The sequence below is a fragment of the Rhamphochromis sp. 'chilingali' genome, assembly GCF_963969265.1.
Source record: "Rhamphochromis sp. 'chilingali' genome assembly, chromosome: 17".
In the NCBI taxonomy this organism is placed as follows: Eukaryota; Metazoa; Chordata; class Actinopteri; order Cichliformes; family Cichlidae; genus Rhamphochromis; species Rhamphochromis sp. 'chilingali'.
This window is the reverse complement of record NC_137944.1, coordinates 28,029,223-28,049,924: the sequence shown is the minus strand read 5'-3', so window position 1 is coordinate 28,049,924 and position 20,702 is coordinate 28,029,223. Positions and strand designations below refer to the sequence as shown.

General features: G+C 38.9%; 1 protein-coding gene across 2 annotated transcripts; it reads left to right on the top strand.

Annotated features, from left to right (window-relative positions):
* Positions 1 to 3,496: 3,496 nt before the first annotated feature.
* Positions 3,497 to 20,343, top strand: lipea (lipase, hormone-sensitive a). Of its 2 annotated transcripts, none has more exons than XM_080862531.1 (11): positions 3,497 to 3,537; positions 8,828 to 9,075; positions 10,938 to 11,222; positions 11,728 to 11,818; positions 11,930 to 12,075; positions 12,168 to 12,353; positions 12,747 to 12,896; positions 13,058 to 13,202; positions 13,708 to 13,935; positions 16,302 to 16,681; positions 19,139 to 20,343. In XM_080862531.1, exons 1-11 carry the CDS (start codon positions 3,528 to 3,530, stop codon positions 19,364 to 19,366), a joined length of 2,097 nt encoding a protein of 698 aa, XP_080718657.1. In that variant the 5' UTR covers positions 3,497 to 3,527; the 3' UTR covers positions 19,367 to 20,343. The 2 variants fall into 2 exon arrangements, with proteins under 2 accessions (XP_080718657.1, XP_080718658.1); XM_080862532.1 differs by lacking the exon at positions 3,497 to 3,537 and adding an exon at positions 5,985 to 6,135.
* Positions 20,344 to 20,702: the final 359 nt, after the last annotated feature.

The window sequence follows — 20,702 nt, the reverse complement described above, 5'->3', positions numbered from 1 at the left end:
ACTACCAGTACTTCCTACTGGTCCATCTCTGACACAGAGGTCTGCATAATGTATGTGTGGGAACACAAACAGTGGAGGAATTGTGTTGCCAACGGCATTAACCGCATATACAAAAGCGACCAGTGAACCTCTCTCTGCTGATGTCGTTGCCCCAACTTGTTTAATATAAGTTAAAGTAATAGTGTGGTAAGTTGTAACATCTTCATTATTGTTACAACTAACCCAGACTGTTGCTGTTACAACTGACCCAGACTGTTGCTGTTACAACTGACCCAGACTCCTGTAGCCATGAACTAGCTAACATTACAGCCAACGGCTAAAACATTAGCACTAAAGACCTACACAGAATATATCCCCATAGACATACAAATAACATAATTTAAGTTTGATGAGTTTAACTGCAAAGCAGATAATGCTATTACAAATTGAAATAAAGTAGAAAAACTTACTTTTTGGCATACAAATTACTTTTTTCGTGTTAAATTGTCTGTGTTTGACGAAATGTGCTGATTTTTCACATGTGATAGCAGAACTGAATTGGGCATGCACAGGATGAGTCACATCATTTGAAACTTAGCCCTGATTGGAGAAATTGAAAGTGTTACAACTGACCCACGTTACAACTATCCCCGGTCTCCCCTACTAAACTGAATCAATTTCAGCTTTTGTGCGTGCTTACACTTATTAGCAACACAAAGTTATGAGCACAAACAGCAGTGTAGAAAAATCCAGGCAGCTAATCCTGTTTAATCTCAGAGCTAATCAATATGCTAATATAAATGCTCATCTGTGAACTAACAGGAAAGGGAAATAGATTTCCATATGAGTTGTGGAATCACCAGTTTAAATGTCAAAAATTAATCTCTGAATTTTGAATCCATATACTTATTTCTCTTTTTGAATTGTGCTTTAAAAAACGATTTTGAACATCTGTTTTTTTTTTTTATTTTGGAATTAAAAAATGTTTAAAATTTGGTTTTGAATGAGAGTTTAATTCTTTTTTGGGAAATTCATTTTCGATTTGAAGTATCTATTAATAGATTAATAATTCATTTTGAAATATTGGTTAAAAAATAATGTTTTTATTTTAAATTTAAATATTAAAAAAAAAACTTTAGTCATGTTTGAATTAATAAACGAATTAAAAATGAATTTGTAAATGAATTTACAAATGTATATTTTAATATCAATATTGTACAATTCATAATTTAAGCACAGAATTCTTTATTTAAATGGCTTTCTTTGTCTTTTTTATACATCTACTAATCTGCGGGGTGTTTTTAAACTCTTCATTCAGTATTTATTCAACATTAAGATTTATATATATATATATATATATATATATATATATATATATATATATATATATATATATATATATATATATAAAAAACACCCAGCACGCCCCTGCGGGCGGTTTATCCTTCAAGCTCGGGTCCTCTACCAGAGGCCTGGGAGCTTGAGGGTCCTGCGCAGTATCTTAGCTGTTCCCAGGACTGCGCTCTTCTGGACAGAGATCTCCGATGTTATTCCCGGGATCTGCTGGAGCCACTCGCCTAGCTTGGGAGTCACCGCACCTAGTGCTCCGATTACCACGGGGACCACCGTTACCTTCACCCTCCACATCCTCTCCAGCTCTTCTCTGAGCCCTTGGTATTTCTCCAGCTTCTCGTGTTCCTTCTTCCTGATATTGCTGTCATTCGGAACCGCTACATCGATCACTACGGCCGTCTTCTTCTGTTTGTCTACCACCACTATGTCCGGTTGGTTAGCCACCACCATTTTGTCCGTCTGTATCTGGAAGTCCCACAGGATATATATATATATATATATATATATATATATATATATATATATATATATATATATATATATATATATATATATATTTCTTTACCCAAGACGAATCATTTAAAATCTTCTTAAAATATAATTAGTTATGTTTTTCTATTGTAAGTTGAGCTAACCTTGACAAAATTGGGTAGTTACTTAACTTTAATCAACTAGTTGTACAACTGCATTATTGGACATTACAGGCTTTTTCTTGCAATTGCATTACAGCCTTTTATTCCCTACAGTGTCTCAAATATGACATTGCTTCCTGCGAAATATATGTTATTGTTTTCTGTAATAAATATCAGAAAATTACAATTACAGACCACTGTGTTTTAAACTCTTAAAATCTTGCATATTGTCCGTTTTTTAAATTCTAGTAAATATTCTGTACACTGTTGATGTCCTGATAGCTGCAACTAATCTGATGGCCACTAGAGACTCCCATGGAGTGAATGTTTTAACTGTAGTACATAAGCAACCTGTCTCTGAATCTTTTTTTGATTGTTTCACTGTTTGATTCTTTTGTTTTATAATTATTATTATGACAAAAATGTTCTTCTTAAATTTGACTGTTAACAGTTTTCAGAGATTCTGAATGTTTGCAAACAAAATTACTATTAGTAGATAAACAATCATAAAAAACAACTTCTGGATTCCGCATTAAATTCCTCCTTCGATGCAATATGATTACTTTCTAACAAACATATGATTAAACAAAATCGTAACTCAATGTTTGTATATTTCTTGTTTTAATCATACTGTGTGATTCCGTACTATTCATGGTTCTTAGTTGTTTTCTGCTTATGTTATATTTATAGTTTCTAGTCTAGTGCCTTCCCTTGTTTCACTAAACTAAACGTGGAACACAGGGAAGGCACTCATGTCCTAAATGTTTCCAACACATTGATAGCATGGTTGCTTTGCTCCTGTGTCTTTTTAGGTCCCTTCCAGCTTTTTATTTTGTTATTACCCTCTTGTCTGGTCTGTCTTTCATGGGCACACTTTCTTCTCATCGGAAACATCATTCGCCCACATCAATTTCTCCAACTGCTCCAAATATGACTCAAAATTCCTTCCTTCGATTCATTATATTCGACAACACGACCCACAGTGTTTTTTCTTATGTTTGAACAGTCCCTCAACAGCCTCTTTAACACTGAAATTTTTTTAAAATCCTGGTCGCTAGTTGTGAAATTCTTGAATACTGGAGGGCAACAATTCACTCTATTACAAAAACGATATGTCCAAATGAACAGAATCAACCTTTTTGGGACCCCGATAAGAAGTGAGCCACCTTTTTTAGTAAAGACAACCCAGGGTTAATCCTCAAGTTATCTTGATAGTAGTAGTAGAGGCCTCTAAGATGAAAGAACAGAGATTGCTTTACTTTGTAATTTGTCAAGGAAGACACCAATTGCCTTGCTTGTCCTGACTGTCCTGTCACTAATATATAGTGAATAAATGTCCTAGTCATCAGAACTTTGATTTAAATCAGATTATATAATATAATGGCTGCCATGGCATCAAAATATGCAGCTCAGTATTGACAATCCTTGTTTTTATCCCACCTGTGGATTAATAATAATGCTAACTGGTGTCATGGTAGACACGTGAACGCGCTTTTCTCACATGACGTTACCCAGCATTCTGCGGGCGAGCTCACAGAGATCGTCAGAAGATCAAGGAAGAAGATGCGGGAAGGTGAGTGAAGGCATTTACTACATAACCGCCCACATAACATAACATCTGTCGTGTTAGGCTCATCTGCACAGTGTTATCCAGCTAAACAAACGTTAGCGACGTTTTAGGTGGTTGTATCTGTTTGTAAACGGTGGCATTTGGCAGTATTGGAGGAGGACGCGCTTACAGTCCCGAAACTTCGCGTTATGGGCGAAGTTGTCACCGGTAGCAAACTGTTGCTCGTTGTTAGCTTCGACAGTGGGCGCGTTTTCAGCGTTTAAGATATCCGGTTTGCTGTTTAAAACGCGGAATGATACAGACTGTAAATGTGAAACCAATGTCCGGGAAGACAAGTGATAGTGATAGCGGACAGAGCAGCCTGCTACCGCTGTTGCTGACAAGTGTTTGCTACTGTTAGCTGTTTAGTTTGAAAGGGGTTGCCATGTGACAAGCCAGGCTTTTTGTTTTGATAAATAAAGAGATTTAGCAGGGAAGCAAGTTTGCTCACGTCGAAAGAGGCGTGGACTCATCGTTAAACAGATGTCACCAAGCTGCCACGAATGATCATTTAGTTTAGTTTTGGTTATGTAACTTCGAAACTGAAACACGGAATCACTGTAATATTATCACAAAACCGGACCATTGCAGGTGGAACAGTGAGTCACGTTTCACATCTGGCCAGCGGCAGAGTGAAATTATAATTTAGGGTGTTGTTTCGGTCTAAGTGTTGATTGCGTTGTCCATTGATATTCGTTTACATTTTAAACTCCAGTTGTTAAAATGTAAACAAAACGGACTCATTTAGTAATGAGCAGTAATAATCCTACCTTTAGACAACATAAACTAGTAGCAAGTATTAAAATATATGTATATGTAAAAGATAAAGTAGTTGCAGTTTCATATGTGAGGAGCCATGGATGGTGAGCCACAAGCACCACCCTTTTGTGAGGTAGTTTTTGTTGTTTTTCCACAGACAAACATAGATAGATGGCCCTGTGCTGAGGATAAGTAGGCTAACATGAAAGCAGCTTCATTCAAGTTTGTGAAGGAAGGGGAAAAGGGATCTGCAGCATATGAAAGGCAGTGGTTGCCAAATAATATCAAGAGCTGCAGCTAAATAGTGTCTAAAAGCACAAAATAAGATTAATCGTCTGATCAGACTTCTGAAAAGCTCAACAGGAGAAAAAAAGAAAATGCAAAGAAGTGCAAGTGATCTCTTTTTGTAGGGTTTTCGAAGAACTTACACAGATCTTCGAAGTATAGCCATAAGGAATAAACTTTCCTGATGATGTTCCCAAGAACTGAGGTTTATTTGTGGTTGGGGTCCTAGTTACCACTGGTGTTTCTAAGAAACAGTGGAGCTGAATGATTCTTTGAAATTTCACTTTGACCTTTACATTGGGAACAGTCTCAGAAAAGGGAAGTGAACAGAGTTTTTGTTATCTGTAGGCCTGCAGCGAATCAGCAAGTAACTTGATTACACACAAAAAAAACCTCAACACAGTCTATTTGCTTTGGTGATTTCTTTAATCCACAACTCTGTAACACTTAGTTGTCACCATTCAAAGGCAAGTGTTTCTTCCACTAAAAATAAACCTGTAGTAGAAGTGTATATAAGAGCCCCCACTGTGAATGCAGAGTATTACAACATTAAATCCGTCCAGGCCCCAGTTTTTCAACAAAAAGACTGATAACACAACAGCAGTAGTGACAGTGATGGTGTCATAGTTGAGTGTGAAGCTAAAGCTGGAGAAGTTCAGATAAACTCCTAACCCAATCTGATACCATGTTTGAATTGGGCAATTTGCTGAAAGCTGATGAAAGCAGTGCTGTTTTCTGTCACAACAGTAGGTACAACAAGCAGGGGGGAATCTAAGAGGGTGACATTATTTCAACTCTTTGATAACATTATTTTGCATATTTATTATAAAATCGGAATTAAATTGTTTTACAACTAGGGATGTTCCTGGCTACTAAGTTCCTTGTCGACTAAACAAGGAAAGTAAATTAGACTAACCAACTAGGCTAAAACTAAAATTTACACTCAGATATAAAGCCAAATTTGGGAACTGTTTTATGTCCAAAGCCTTTTAAACAAAGACAATTTAAACCTTTAATCCCATTCTTCAATAACGAGTCATGTTGCTTAACTGTGCAGCACCTTGCATGGTGCTTTATAAACATTGCACATTGTAGTCCAGACAGTGAAGAAGAAAAACACTAAATTAATGTTAAATATGATATAAAAACATGTTACTGCAAACATGTTAATGGGTTGTTAAAAACATGACAAATTACCACCTGAAAAATGAATAAACCCTGACTAAAAAGGGTGATTTTTGTGCCGTGTTTTTTGCACGCTGTTTGAAAATTCATGGCAACCGCTTCAATGAAAGTTCAAATCTAAAATAACAAAAAGATAAGTCATCCATCCTTTTTCTTCTGCTTATCTGAAGTTGGGTCATGGGGACAGCAACCTAAGCAGGGAAGCCGAGAATTCTCTCTCCCCACCCACCTCCTCCACCTTATCAAGGGAAACGTCGAGGTGTTCCCAGGCCAGCCGCTGCATACATCGGTCGGACCAGCTTACCCAGAAGGCCTCAGCTGACTCCTTTCGATGTATGACTAGACTCCTCTGCATACATGATACGTTTATCTGCGATCTAATTTTTTCACCTTTAAAAGAACTAGCAATAATAGCGTTAACAACAAATCAGGCCGAGGTTAACAGATTTAATGTCGTTTCTCATCATATGCATCTGGTAGTAGATGGTTGCATGACATTAGGACACAACTATTTACTGGCATCGTGTATCAATTAATGTATAAAACAATTAGATTAAATGACTATTACATCTGGTACCGACTAGTGACAGTAGCAACGGTTAGTCAACTATTTGGCTAGTCACACACAGTAGTTAACTAACTACTTAAACATCTAAAAATAAAGGCAAACCAGTAAAGTTTTGCATGGGCCACTGACCTGGCACTGTAAGGCTGGGCACTGAATTATTATTAACATCAATTATTAACATTATCAGCATCTACACCATCAGAACTTTTTCTGCACCATGAAATTTTACATCAAACCGCAGGTTAAGCCTCAGTTCTGAGAATGCTGATGTACTCGCTTTTCTTCATTGCACATGCTCATTTATAGGCTTGCAAACTCACTTATTCACTACCACATGTAAACACACAGACAACACACACCAAATCTACTTCATCCTGAAGATATAATAATGTCAGAACTCTTATTTTTCCATCTGTTAATGTAAGTATGTATACCTATTTTTATCTAATATCACCATACTTCAGATTATTTAATTTTGCATTTAAGAAAATATTTTCTTAAGAAATATGTTTTTGATATGGCACGCAAATACAGCAGTAAGGTTTTTTTTGACAAATGTGGATTGCAGTGAAACTAATAAAAATATTGCAATGTCAAAAATCAGCAGTTCATTTTACTCTGTTGAATATTTATTATTGCTCAATTAGCGATAGAATAGCTGATTACTATAATCTATAGCTGCAGCCCTTTCCTCTGTGCGAGCTTGTTTCTAACTGCTGTTTAGTGGGCTTTGCAGGCAGATGTGCATCACACTGCAGCCCTTATAGCATTAAAATATTGTGAGAAGCCTAAAGGTCATCTCTCTAAGGCACGGAGTGCTGCCCAGAAATGGAAAAACACAATCGACCATGTGTCAAAACTGCGACAAAGCTTTCAGTGTTTATGAGCATCTCCACATTTGGCACGGTGTCCCGATTTCACTCTTCGCTGCAGGCTCTGCGCTCTGACAGCTGCTGCTGACATGAAAGATTTTACTTTTCTTTTTTTAGTAAAGCCACACCACACACACTGGTCCATTGTCTCCATGATCATTTCCACAATGGCTTTTAATGTAGCACGACGATGCATGTTAAACTGTGACTGCTCTTTTTATTAATCATCATATGCAATATGATCTTTAGTGGGTGAATGTCCTCTCCTGTGTTGTGTGTGTGTGTGTGTGTGTGTGTGATATTTAGGAACGCATTAATTCAACTTTTTCCAGTTTTAATTCAATATAGGGTGCCAATTAGACACCAGTGTTGAATTAAAAAACTATTCCTCACTGTGGGAAGAGACTGGGAAGAATTCTTTATGTGTAAAGAAACATCTAGTTTGACTTTCCTTTAATTGATCAGAGTCTGCTGATTCTGGAGTGCAGGATAGCAGTTTCTATTCCTGCTTTATGACACATGACTGTTAAATTGAAATAATCCTAATAAAAAATTAAAAGCATTCCAACAAGTGCTACAGCAAACATAACGGGTGAACAGATGGGCCCATAGATCAGCTCTTTACCACTGACAGCCGATCCAGCTTTTGTTAGTCGGGATTGAATGGGTATCAGATCCAAATCGAATTGGTGCATCCATGGTGGACAATCCCACGACACTTTGGGTAACCCTGTGTATGTAGTTTGTTTCCTTTTTTAGTTGGAAGTTTGTTTTTTGTTTCATGTTTTGCAAAGTTCTGTGTTGGAGGTTGTTGAACTCCAAGCCTCAAGGTCTGGTGTCCTGCAGGTTTTAGATTTCACCCTGCGTCAACACACCTGAATCAAATGATTAGTTCATTACCAGATCTCTGGAGGACTTCATAACGTGTTGTGAACGTAATTTAGCCATTTAAATCGGCTGTATTGGATCAAGGACACATTTAAAACCTGGAGGACACCGGACCTTGAGCCCTGGAGTTCCCCGACCCACAGCTAAATCATCAAATGTAAGACATCATGCAATGTGTCGTTGTCAGGGAAGGTAAATAGTGTTGTTACAGCAAAGATGTTGCAACGTGACATTGTTATATTACTTAAACATTTTTTTCAAGATTAATTGCTGACAATATGATGCAGCACAGACCCAATGGCCAGTACACTACTGGATACCTTCCCAGTTATATTATAATAAAGGGCGTGAATTCATTTCATTTTCATTTGGAGATGCACCATCTTTGCCATTACAGAAGTCTTCCACAGATTTGTTTATTATTTTGTGACTGCCACGTTTTCTCCTTATCTTTATTGCTCTTTATTGCATAACAGTCAGCTGCTCTCATGAGGTCAGTTGAACTTCAACCCTTGAACAGATAATACAGTGTAATCACTGGCAATGAGATCACTGCGATCTTTGGGCTTCCCCTAAGTCTTTTATTTAGATGTATAAAGCGCACATCAGAGGTTTGCTGTATAGACACAGAGAGCTTCAAATGAATGACAAGTTTCACTCGGCGGTCTCTTCTTCTTTCTCTCTCTTTCCTTCACAGCCCCAGAAATGGATTACGAGGTTGTGTTTGCAACCTTGGAGAAAGTGTGCCAAGACAACATCTCTGTTTTTTGCGGGCCTTCTCGTTTGCCACACGGCACTGCTGTTGAGCGTCTGGTCACTTGTGTGAAACAGATTCAGGAACATGGTCGAGCCCTGGAGCCTGTAGTAACCAGCTTCACCGCCGTCTATCACCATTATGACTTTGATGCACAAACACCCGGGAATGGCTACCGCACGCTGGTCAAGGTATGACGGTGGCTGGACCGTGTGTGTTATGTGACTAACAGTGTGTTTGGTTTTTCACATCTTTGGTTTAAATCATTAGAAAAAAAATCTGTTTATTAGATTGTAGGTTATTGCATTTTAACAACAACAACATTTTAATATTTGTATTTCTGCAAATATTAGAAGTGTGGGGTTCACATGATTCAAGTACAGATTCACTCATTTTTATTGATCTATTTATCCATTTTCTTCTGCTTATCGAGTTCAGGATAATGGGAGGGTTGGACCTTATTGTTTTTGCTCAGTTAACATATTTTTCCATTTAGGTTTTTCATTTGAGTTTTTTTTTTTCAAGTTTATAGAAATTCAGCAACAATATAAAAATATCAATTCAGTTCAGGAGATCTTTTTTATGTGTAAACCTTAAATTTAAAAAAAATCTGTTGATATCTTGAGTTATACAGACACTCCTAAAGCATGAGAAATAGTAGACATTGTGCATAGGAATAAAACAAATTAACAATTAACAAACAAACTAAGTAATGCAAAAGTCTGTAGAAGACTGACAAAATATGATATCAGTCTGATTAATTGTCTGCAGTGAGTTAACCCTTTAAGACCTACCATAGAACCAAGTCCGCCAGAGCTTACTTTATATTTTTACATGCTGTGGAGCCATTTTAGGGAATATTTCAAGTTGCTATACATCAATACAACTGTTATAGCCCAAATTTTAATAATATGTATGCATTAAGTCCATAGTAACTACATAAATTGCAAAAAAGTGCAATAAACTACAAAATAATTGAAAATCGTTTTTGTTTTTTTTACATATATTTCTACCTCGAGAAATTTAAGAGGCTTATCCCTCAAAACTTTAAATACAAAAAAGTTGCAAAAAAATAGTTTACAACAACAGGAAATTTATTTTGAGTGTCTTCATAATTTTATTTTTGAGATACACCAATTTTTATTTACTGCAGAAGAAACTAAAATAAATCCTATAATGCAAATTTGCAAAGAAAACAGCATGTGCATCAAAATAAACGATTTAAAGCAGTTCAATTTGAGTTCTAGGCATCCCAGAAACTATTCAGAAAAGCATGAAGTCTAACATGACTTTTAAAAACACCAGTATAGGCTTATAAGGCCTATAAATAAAAAACTACATTTTCTGTGAAAATGACGTCACTTCCGGTTACGGGCAGGTAATGGCGGACATGCGATAGTTCGCGCTGACGTCAATGTAGGAAGTGTTATTAACAGCTGATCGGATCGGCAAAGCCTGTTTCTGGAATATTATGTTTTTGTTCCTGCAAGCGCTTTTTATGCAATTTTTGCAAAGCTTTATGTGGAAGGAAAACGTGACCTAGGACAAGCTGATGGCATAAGATGTAAGTACAACTCCTCCGGTTTTATATGCAAAAAAATTATTGCGCTAGCTTACGCGGTTCCGGTTCTACAGGGTTTTAAAAATAGTTACGCAAAACGGAGCGTGCTGCTCTGACCGGCTTTAAAGGGTTAAAGTACAAACTCTGCAAATTGGAAAACAACCACAAAATTCTTTAATGGTTTAAAAATGGTTGACTTCCTGTGTGGTTTAAGGTTTGGTGGTTACACTACTGTGAAATGTAGTTCTTCCTTAAGTTTATATAGTAGGTACCAAGATTGAACCAAGATTAAAACAATCTTAAATTTTCATAGGTTTTGGAGCACATCATAAATGTTATAATAATCACTACAGATATAAAAAGCCCATCATCTCAGTGTGTGATTGGGCTGCATGAGAGCCTTTTTTAAAATTAACTATATTTCATGAAAAGCCATAATAAACGTGCATTTCATGTATGCCTTCCAACCTCTCATCCTGTTGTTTCTTTCAGGTCTTGGAGGCTTGCCTTTTGCACATCATCCACAAAGCCCGTTACATTGCCTCCAGTTACAGCAACCCCTTCTTCAGGGTTGACCACAACACGTCTGAGATGGAGGCGTACTGCAGCGCCCTTTGCCAGCTCCGAGCTCTTCTCCATCTCGCCCAGCAGCTGATCAACGACAACGACTGCGGCCAGCTGTACTCCCTGCAGGACAAGGACCTGAGCCGCAGCTTTGTGCAGGAGTACTCCTCCATGCACAAAGCGTGTTTCTACGGCCGCTGTCTGGGCTTTCAGGTCAGCTAACAGTGGAGACATATTTGTAATCAACTTTATTGTTTTATTATATATATATATATTTTTGTTGGTTTGATTTGTCAATTCTGCCACCTGCAGCCCTGCAGTAGGTTTTAGACTTTTCCCCTAATAAAAACATGACAAGGATTTTAACTGCGATTTAATTTCTGGCAGCTTAAATTACATTTATTTTTATTATTTAGAAATAAAAGCAAAGGCTTCACAGACTATCATTAAGTACTGTAATATAGGCTCATTACGCTTACTATATGCAGATTAGGCAAGTTTACACTGGGCCCCATGAACTAAGGCCCAGCCACCAGATGCTCCTGGGCCTGGTTCCAGGGCGAGCCCCTGGTAACCCTGTCCCAGGCAGGGTGAACCGATCCCTAGGTCTTTCACACAAGTCTCTTATGTTTTGTGGTTGTAATTAATACTTAAAAATAAGTAAGAGCCCTGTCTTTTGAATGTATTTATTAAATGCCCCTCTTATTTTGTTTCACAGTACTCCCCTTCCATTCGCCCATTCCTGCAGACTGTTGTCATAAGTATGGTTTCATATGGAGAAACCTATGGTAAACAACAGTCAGGCTTAGGTGAGGTTTTTTTTATTTTATTTAGGATGTTGTCAAAAGTTACATTTCCTTCTTCTGAATGGGTATTTTTACCTTTAACCATCTTTAAAATAAGTATCTGTCCTCCTTTAGGAACAGCAGCCTTGTCTCTCCTCACATCAGGGAAGTATGTTATTGATCCAGAGCTCCGGGGCGCTGAGTTTGAGCGCATTACCCAGAATCTGGACATGCAGTTCTGGAAGTCCTTCTGGAACCTCACAGAGTCCGGCCTATTAACAGTAGGCAGAATCACAGACTCCTTCTTTTGCTTGTCTTTTACCTAAAGTTATCTTCAGCATTTGAACTTTCTTCCATTTCTTACTCTTTTCAGGGCTTCAACAGAATAGCCTCCAAACAAGTGCAAGTAAACTTCACCATGACCGTGCCTCCAGTCACTCTACGCCTTCCTCTGGCCTCCGACCCCAGGCTCTCTGTCACCGTGTCACCTCCAATAGCTCACTGGGGCCCCGGGCCAGTCCACATGCGTCTGATCTCCTATGAACTCCGAGAAGGACAGGTGAAGGTCAACAACTCGTAGAGTAGAAGAAGAAGAAAAAAGACATTTTATGTAGAGAAGGCATTTAAAAGACTATAATATGTAAATACAGTTGTTGACACGACTGACCAATATGGTGAGGATCAGACTTTTTACAGAATAAGCGCAGTAAATAAATTCTGTATTTTTTGTATTATGTGTTTTTGAGATTGGATAAAACTAGTAGAGCTATTTTAGTAACCAGTAAAATTTGCTTATGGATGGGCAATGAAAAATGAGCACAGGGGAAATATTCAAGGTTTTCATTAGAGAGCTGCAAAAATGTGGTTGTACACATGCTGAAAGATGACTTCTGTTAAAAGACTTGATTGCTTTGTTTACTTTATTTTATGATCTCATCCTTTCACTTTACAGGACAGTGAAGAGCTTCTAGTTTTGTCCCGTGCTAAGCCTCCCCCCATCTCCACCCATCTGCCCTGGGTACAGAAACAGCCTCGCTCCCCCTGGCTGCTCATCCACTTCCATGGAGGGGGCTTTGTGGCCCAGACTTCGAAGTCTCACGAGGTACAAAACAGAAGACAGACTTTTTTCTTTTTTATCTGTCATAGCTGTTCTGATTAATTCTACTCAAATTCCAATGATAATAATAGTAACAGGTAGCATTAGATCTTGCATTCCTGTGAAAATAAATTAATCGCATGCCTTTTAACCCACTCGTGTTGCAGAACTATCTTCGCAGCTGGTCGAAGGAGCTGAATGTCCCGGTCCTCTCCGTCGACTACTCTCTGTCACCTGAAGCACCCTTTCCCAGAGCTCTAGAGGAATGTTTTTACGCCTACTGCTGGGCACTGAATAACTGTCACCTGCTGGGTCAGTGTGTGTTATCTTACTGTAAAGCTAAACTCATTGTAATTCATGGACCACATGTTTCCTAATTTGATTTAAAGTGGGGCAAACCAGTAAAACCAGTCCATAATGACCTATTTTTTTCAAATTTCGTCTTTCTTATAAGTTTTTCTGAGAATTTTTGAAACTGTTCATGAACCCCAAAGCCAAGAAAGCCATAAAATCATCCTTTACCCCACTCTCTACTTTTTATACTTTAGGAATTTTCTCTTGTTTAATTTTTTCTCATGAGAGATTAATTTAAAAACAGATGATAAATAGTCTGAGATATCTTAAGTTAAAAAAAGTACACAACAGTACACCACACATAAATGACTGCATTTACTGCAAGTAGTAGATTGAGCACTAGATTGACAAAATCATGGCAGGAAGTATTTTTACAGTTTAAAAATATCACAACAGCACATCTGAATCTGCAGCCATGGCCCCAAAGAATTATTGTGGGAATTATTTTTGTTTTTATTGTCAGGCTCCACTGCAGAGCGAGTTTGTCTGGCAGGCGACAGTGCTGGAGGGAATCTCTGCATCACCGTGTCCATGAAGGCCATATCCACCGGCATCCGAATCCCTGATGGCATTATGGCCGCCTACCCCGCCACTTTGCTCACCACCGATGCTTCACCCTCCCGCCTGCTTACTCTCATTGACCCGCTGTTGCCTCTAGGTGTACTCACCAAGTGCATTAATGCTTATGCAGGTATGTGTGTGTGCAGGGCGTGTGTGCCTGCATGGAGATCAGGTGTGTTGTTTTACAGATCATTTAACACAAGTACATCCAGGTGCCACCTGACAAGAACACGGAATATTAAGAGGATTTATGTATAAACCGTCAAATGCGGGAGGAAAAACTTACGATTTGTCTGCCCTGTCAAACTTCTAATTAAGCATGTACTAAAAACAAAATCCGTGCCTACCTTCGATTTAATCTTCATTGCACCGCCTAGATGTCTTCCTGTTGTCAGCCACGCATAACTGCCAAAGCAAAAACTGGAAGGTTTCAGTCATGTGACCTGTTGTTCACTTGTTGTTAATTACCAAAAACAAAGACATGTATTTATCACCATCATTCTAATAATATAAGTGTTTCATGCTTTGTCTGAGTGGACCTGTACTATATGTGGTTCTGCTTTTGCTGTCATACCACAACCATTTTTAAACCGGGAAATAATGACATAATTTCAACAATGGCCGCCCCTCCCTGAGCCTCATTCTGCCAGAGGTTTCTTCCTGTTAAAAGGGAGTTTTTCCTTTCCAGTGTCGCCAAAGCGCTTGCTCATAGGGGACATCTGATTGTTGGGTTTTCGCTGTTTTCTCTGTATTATTGTTGGGGTTTAGCCTACAAAAACAATGTAAAGCGCCTTGAGGTAACTGTTGCTGTAATATGGCACTATATAAAGAGAACTGAGTTGAGCTGAGTCTGCTGGCAGACTGGGCAGACTGGGTATAATTTGGTATATTTAATGAAGCCATGCAAACATTTTCCTTAATATCTGTAAATATATTTACAAGTTACATCCTCATGTAAGTTGTAGCCGTCATAGATTCAGGATATACCTACTTAATAAACAACCTTAAGCTCTGTTAAAAACTGGAACCAAACAATTTTACACTTAATCCAAGTGTCACAATCTAAAGCCAAAAGCACATTTTTTTTCTATAAGCATCAATATCATGGGATATACTAGCAGCCCTGCACCAATTTAATGTCTGTGATGCAGAGTAACAAAAACCAGCACTGGTACTCTGGAAGTTTGATCTGCTTTCTGATCATTTCCAGATAATTAACTTTTAAAAAGATCATTTTGGCTAAAATTTGAAGGCTTGTATAGGCAAATTAGTCAGCCGGCGTAGAGACGAATCACAGAATCTATTATTAAAAATGTACAGAGCAGATTACATCCTGGCTGTCTCAATGCATTTTAGAGCTGAATGTCAATGTGACGGTTGATACACACAAAGGAGCCGCAGCAGACGTGATGAAGCCTGCTCGTCAGTTATGAGCAGCAGAGATCTGGGTGTGTTTATTAGCGCTCTGGAATGTAACTGCTGTAAAACAGTCTGAAAATAACGCATTATTTTTATGATTCACCACTTTGTTTTTACTGACACTGCTCCCTCTCTTTATTTATTTTTTGGCTCACTCCACCACTGCCTCTCATTCTCTGACTTCATTACTGGCGTAATAAGCCAAAAGATAAAGCCAGCACAGCCTCACCAATCCATTAATGCTCATATTTCACATATCTTACATTTGTTTTGCTGTTCTTCATCTGGTTTCTTTTAGGTTCCTGAGTTGTTGTTTTTTTAACGATGGCACTTGTTGCGTTTGTCTTCATGCACCCAGCTGCACCCAAGAAGTGTTTCAGGGTCAAAAAGAGACTGAGTGTTGTAATCCCCCAAGACTCTATTGGTATACAGACAATAGTACATCTAGATTTAAATCAAGGTGAAAATGAGAAGACTTACTGGAATAAAGTCTCAAAGTTGTAGTTGGGTAGTAGTTGTGATACAACTGTTCACGATCATCAGTTATATTTGAGACTGAAGCAGAAGGTCTCTGTCAAAGATAATCCAAGAGTTATTCAATAGATGTTCGGTGGATTTAATACCAAGTGCTTCTGAAGCTGTTTTTTCAGTTGTTTTTCTCAAGTACAACTTACTAACCGCTGAAAAGACTTTGAAATACAACCCTCTTATAACCATACAGTGCTCTGTATAGTTACACAGTCAAACCCTCTATCTACCTCTCATCCATGGCCACTTTAAAATCACTAATAGCATGTTTTTGGACTGTGGGATTGAGCTGGATACAGAAAGCCTCTGTTCATATGTGACAAATTCTTCTCATGTATAAGCAATAGAACACCCTCTTTTTAAAGTACCTTAAAAAGTACTTGTAAAACTCTTAGGTATTGGGCATATCTGCTGATTTGTAGTTCAGTGGATATTCTCTAATAATTCACAAGTGTGTGCCAGACTCGTGTGTGGGTTTTTTGTTTTTGTTGTTTGTTTTTCTTTACGGTTGCTGTTTCCTCTGCTGACTAAACGTTGGTATCCTCTCAGGTATAGACTACCAGACGGTGCAGCCTGCAATGGGGAGCAGCACTCTGAGCACTCTGAGTAGAGACACGGCCATGCTGCTCAGTGATCTCACTCAGGGTGCCTCTAACTGGATCCAGTCCTTTCTGGACCCAAGGCGGACTTCAGGTCGCTCGCTCTCCCGCTCGTCTTCACAGAGACAGACTGAAACCCACATGTCCAACCAAGCTTCCGTACCCAACTCTGGAGCTCAGCTTTGTTACCCACAAGGCTTTGAGCCTCTGCGCTCTGAGTCTCTTGCTATGGTTAACCCAACATCCTGTCCAGTTATAAAGAATCCATTTGTGTCACCCCTGCTGGCTCCCAACAGCATGCTGAAAGGCCTGCCACCTGTGCACATAGTGGTAAGAAAGGAGATGGAAAGAGTTCATGTTTAGATTAGGATTTGGGCAACTTTTGGAATTTCTAGCCATAAAACTCGATTTGTTGTCACACAATAGACACCTCTGTCTTTTTCTTTAGTTGATCAGTTTTGCCCATGGGCTTCACACTCATAGACATCCAGTATACATGGGTGTATACATATATTCGCCCATGTATACTAAAGGCTGCCCAAAGTATATTTGAAACTAATGTTTTTCTTTACTTAATTATCACTCTAACCAGTGGATAACAACAATCCCCACACTTTTATTTTGAAGTTCAGTCACTGCTTACTAGCGGTGGCCTTCTTGACTGGTTCTCCATGCATGGGGTTAGATCGATGAGCGGGTCTGTTGCCTCTTTTCCACTAGTGCCTTCTCTGCTCGCCTTGACTCAACTTGAGAAAAGTCCTGTGATGTCATCTGTGTCTGACACAAACAACAAGTGACAATGGAGGACATCGAGACGATATGGTATACAGTGGCTTGCAGAAGTATTCGGCCCCCTTGAACTTTGTCACATTACAGCAATTTTATTGGAATTCCACGTGAAAGACCAACAAAGTGGTGCACACGAGAGAAGTGGAACGAAAATCATACATGATTCCAAACATTTTTTACAAATAAATAACTGCAAAGTGGGGCGTGCGTAATTAATCAGCCCCCCTGAGTCAATACTTTGTAGAACCACCTTTTGCTGCAATTACAGCTGGCAGTCTTTTAGGGTTTGTCTCTACCAGCTTTGCACATTTAGAGACTGAAATCCTTGCCCATTCTTCTTTGCAAAACAGCTCCAGCTCAGTCAGATTAGATGGACCACATGGCTTGTGGCAAACTGAAAACAGGACTTCTTATGGTTTTCTGTTAACAATGGCTTTCTTCTTGCCACTCTTCCATAAAGGCCAACTTTGTGCAGTGCATGACTAATAGTTGTCCTATGGACAGAATCCCCCACCTGAGCTGGAGATCTCTGCAGCTCATCCAGAGTCACCATGGGCCTCTTGGCTGCATTTCTGATCAGCGCTCTCCTTGTTCGGCCTGTGAGTTTAGGTGGACGGCCTTGTCTTGGTAGGTTTACAGTTGTGCCATACTCCTTCCATTTCTGAATGATTGCTTGAACAGTGCTCCGTGGGATGTTCAAGGCTTGGGAAATCTTTTTGTAGCCTAAGCCTGCTTTAAATTTCTCAATAACTTTATCCCTGACCTGTCTGGTGTGTTCTTTGGACTTCATGGTGTTGTCGCTCCCAATATTCTCTTAGACAACCTCTGAGGCCGTCACAGAGCAGCTGTATTTGTACTGACATTAGATCACACACAGGTGCACATTTAGTCATTAGCACTCATCAGGCAACGTCTATGGGCAACTGACTGCACTCAGACCAAAGGGGGCTGAATAATTACGCACACCCCACTTTGCAGTTATTTATTTGTAAAAAATGTTTGGAATCATGTATGATTTTCGTTCCACTTCTCACGTGTGCACCACTTTGTGTTGGTCTTTCACGTGGAATTCCAATAAAATTGATTCATGTTTGTGGCTGTAATGTGACAAAATGTGGGAAAGTTCAAGGGGGCCGAATACTTTTGCAAGCCACTGTACCTACTGCTCTGTGTATTGCTTTTTGTCTGACGTATGAGCCACATTGTTCGTTTTTATTCTGGTCTTCGAAATGCTGGTTTTGTTTTTTTGTGAAGGAGTTGCTCTCATGACTCATTGAGTGATGCCATTGATTGGACAATCAGTGGCATGCAGTCCATTGACGTCACCTTTTCAGATCAACTTCGCTCATTTGAAATCCCGGTTGAGCAGGTACTTAAAAAGTACCTGTTACCAAGTACTATCACTTATTGGAAAACCCTAAAAACTGAGTTGAGCCGAACTGAGTAGGTACCACTGGAAAAGGGCTATTGTGTTAGTCTTTTGACAGACTGTCTATTGTGTACCCTGTCTCTGTCCTATGACAGTTGGGATGAGCCCCAGATCTCTCGCCTGAACAGAAAAAAATAGGTGGAATAGAAAAACATTGATTATGACTCCAGCAGAAAGACATAACAAGAGAGTGTTTCTAAAGCAACTTTATTGCTGTGGCTGGCTCAAAAGGCTGCAGAACAGGGAGGCACATGGAACACATTTAGATACATTTAGAAAGGGTAAAAGAAAAGTTTTGTGAGAGGAACGAGGAGAAAATTTGACCACAGGCAGAGGTCCAATCACATGTGCTTCGAGATTGTCATTTGAGACAATATGTAGCACTCACAGATCATTGGTAGCTGAGTCACACAGTGGCTCAACGGGACAGATGCTCTAGAAAATGTACTAGATACAAAAGGCACTTTTAACATTTAGCTTACTTGATTTCTCCTCATAAAGTCCAGTGTGAGTTGAACTGCAGTCTATTACTCACAGCAGAATTTGAATTGACTCTTCCTCCCACGCAGGCCTCTGCTCTCGATGCCCTGCTGGACGACTCTGTGATGTTTGCCAAGAAGCTTCGAGACATGGGCCAACCTGTGAGTCTGACAGTGGCGAAGGACCTCCCACATGGCTTCCTCAGCCTGTACCAGCTCTCCAAGGAGACGGATGTGGCTGCAGAAGTCTGCGTAGCACGAATAAGGGAGGTTTTTGAGCAAGAAAACCCACCGCACGATCTTGTGGAAGAGACTTAATTAAACATGTGTTAAGAGTGCCAACTTATCGGGATGACTGATCCAATATTCTTGGGACTTCTAAATAAAGAAAAAAAGAGAGAGAAAGATCTGACAGAAAAGTGAAAAAGAAACAAATGAGGAGGAATTACAAGCACAAAGTGGAGGAAGCTTTGTCGTTCTGCACTTTAACCCCGCACAGCGTTTTCTGTAGGTAGTCGCGTTCAAGAGAACCACTGAAAACTTCTTACAACCAGCTTTAATAGGATCCTAATAATAATAATAACGACAAAAAACATAGTTATGAAGTATTTTTCTACCAGGATTTACATGTTTACAATCTGTTGAACATTCAGAGTATCACAGACTGACAGAAATTTTACTCAGAAAATCACAGTAACCAGCTCTTGTAGTAATTTATCACCTGATGGAAGATTTCTGAAGTCAGTAAGCTGCTGTGCCTAAAATTCAAAGCTGTCTAAACATATACGATCTATGTTAGAAACACTTTATTTCACAATGCCTACGTCAAACTGACCGGTGTTAATGGTTTACTTGTATAGGAATCACCTTCCAGATGCACTGTAGTATTATTATTATTATTATTATTATTATTATTATTATTATTATCATTATTATTGTTATTTGGATAAGGTGTGTCATCTGTTTTGGGTTGTTGGGTTTTTTGTTGTTTCTTTTTTTTACAGTTTGTTACATGTTTACTTACCATTAAAAAGGCCATCACCTTGTATTTACCAGCAGTATCTGGTACCAGCGTGAAAGTAACTTTATAAGGTGTAAATTAACTGTTTTATCATGTTGTTATTCTTTCACAACTGTTGAATAAAACTACACTCTGAAGTTTTTGCATTTGCATTTTTTTTAATGAGGTGCATGGTGATAACTCAGATTAGTGAATCTGAGCATTACCTGTCCTTCTTCAATGTTAGGTGTCACAGATGTTGACAGGAAGTAAACTTGCTTTTGATTAGTTTAAATTCAATGTTTATGTTGGTGGCAGTAAATGGTGAAATAAACGCTTTAGTTTTTAACACACTGATGGCTTTTCTCGTTTTCAAATTTTCAAGTGTGTGCAACTTTAGGATCACAGCCTTCATACGGATTGCTCTGTTGCCAGTCATTTCCTTCATTCTTGCAGTTTTTTCTCCCCTTTATCTGTCTGCGTCCTCTAATCGGACTCTGTCAGCTAAATAGCTGCGCTCAGCTTTAATGTTAAGATAAAAATGTTTGTCTGCTACAAGTGCAGACCTCAGTCCATTTCCTGGCTTATGTCACTCAACAGCAGCTGGCAATACTCTGAAGGAAACCTCGATCAATGATGGCAGAGTCATCAGTG

What these genes read in the sequence shown, in the direction of transcription:
- lipea (XM_080862531.1), top strand. An exon ending in ATGAACTCCGAGAAGGACAG is followed by an intron (nt 12,354 to 12,746) that starts GTGAAGGTCAAC and finishes TTCACTTTACAG; the next exon opens with GACAGTGAAGAGCTTCTAGT. An exon ending in GTGCATTAATGCTTATGCAG is followed by an intron (nt 13,936 to 16,301) that starts GTATGTGTGTGT and finishes GTATCCTCTCAG; the next exon opens with GTATAGACTACCAGACGGTG.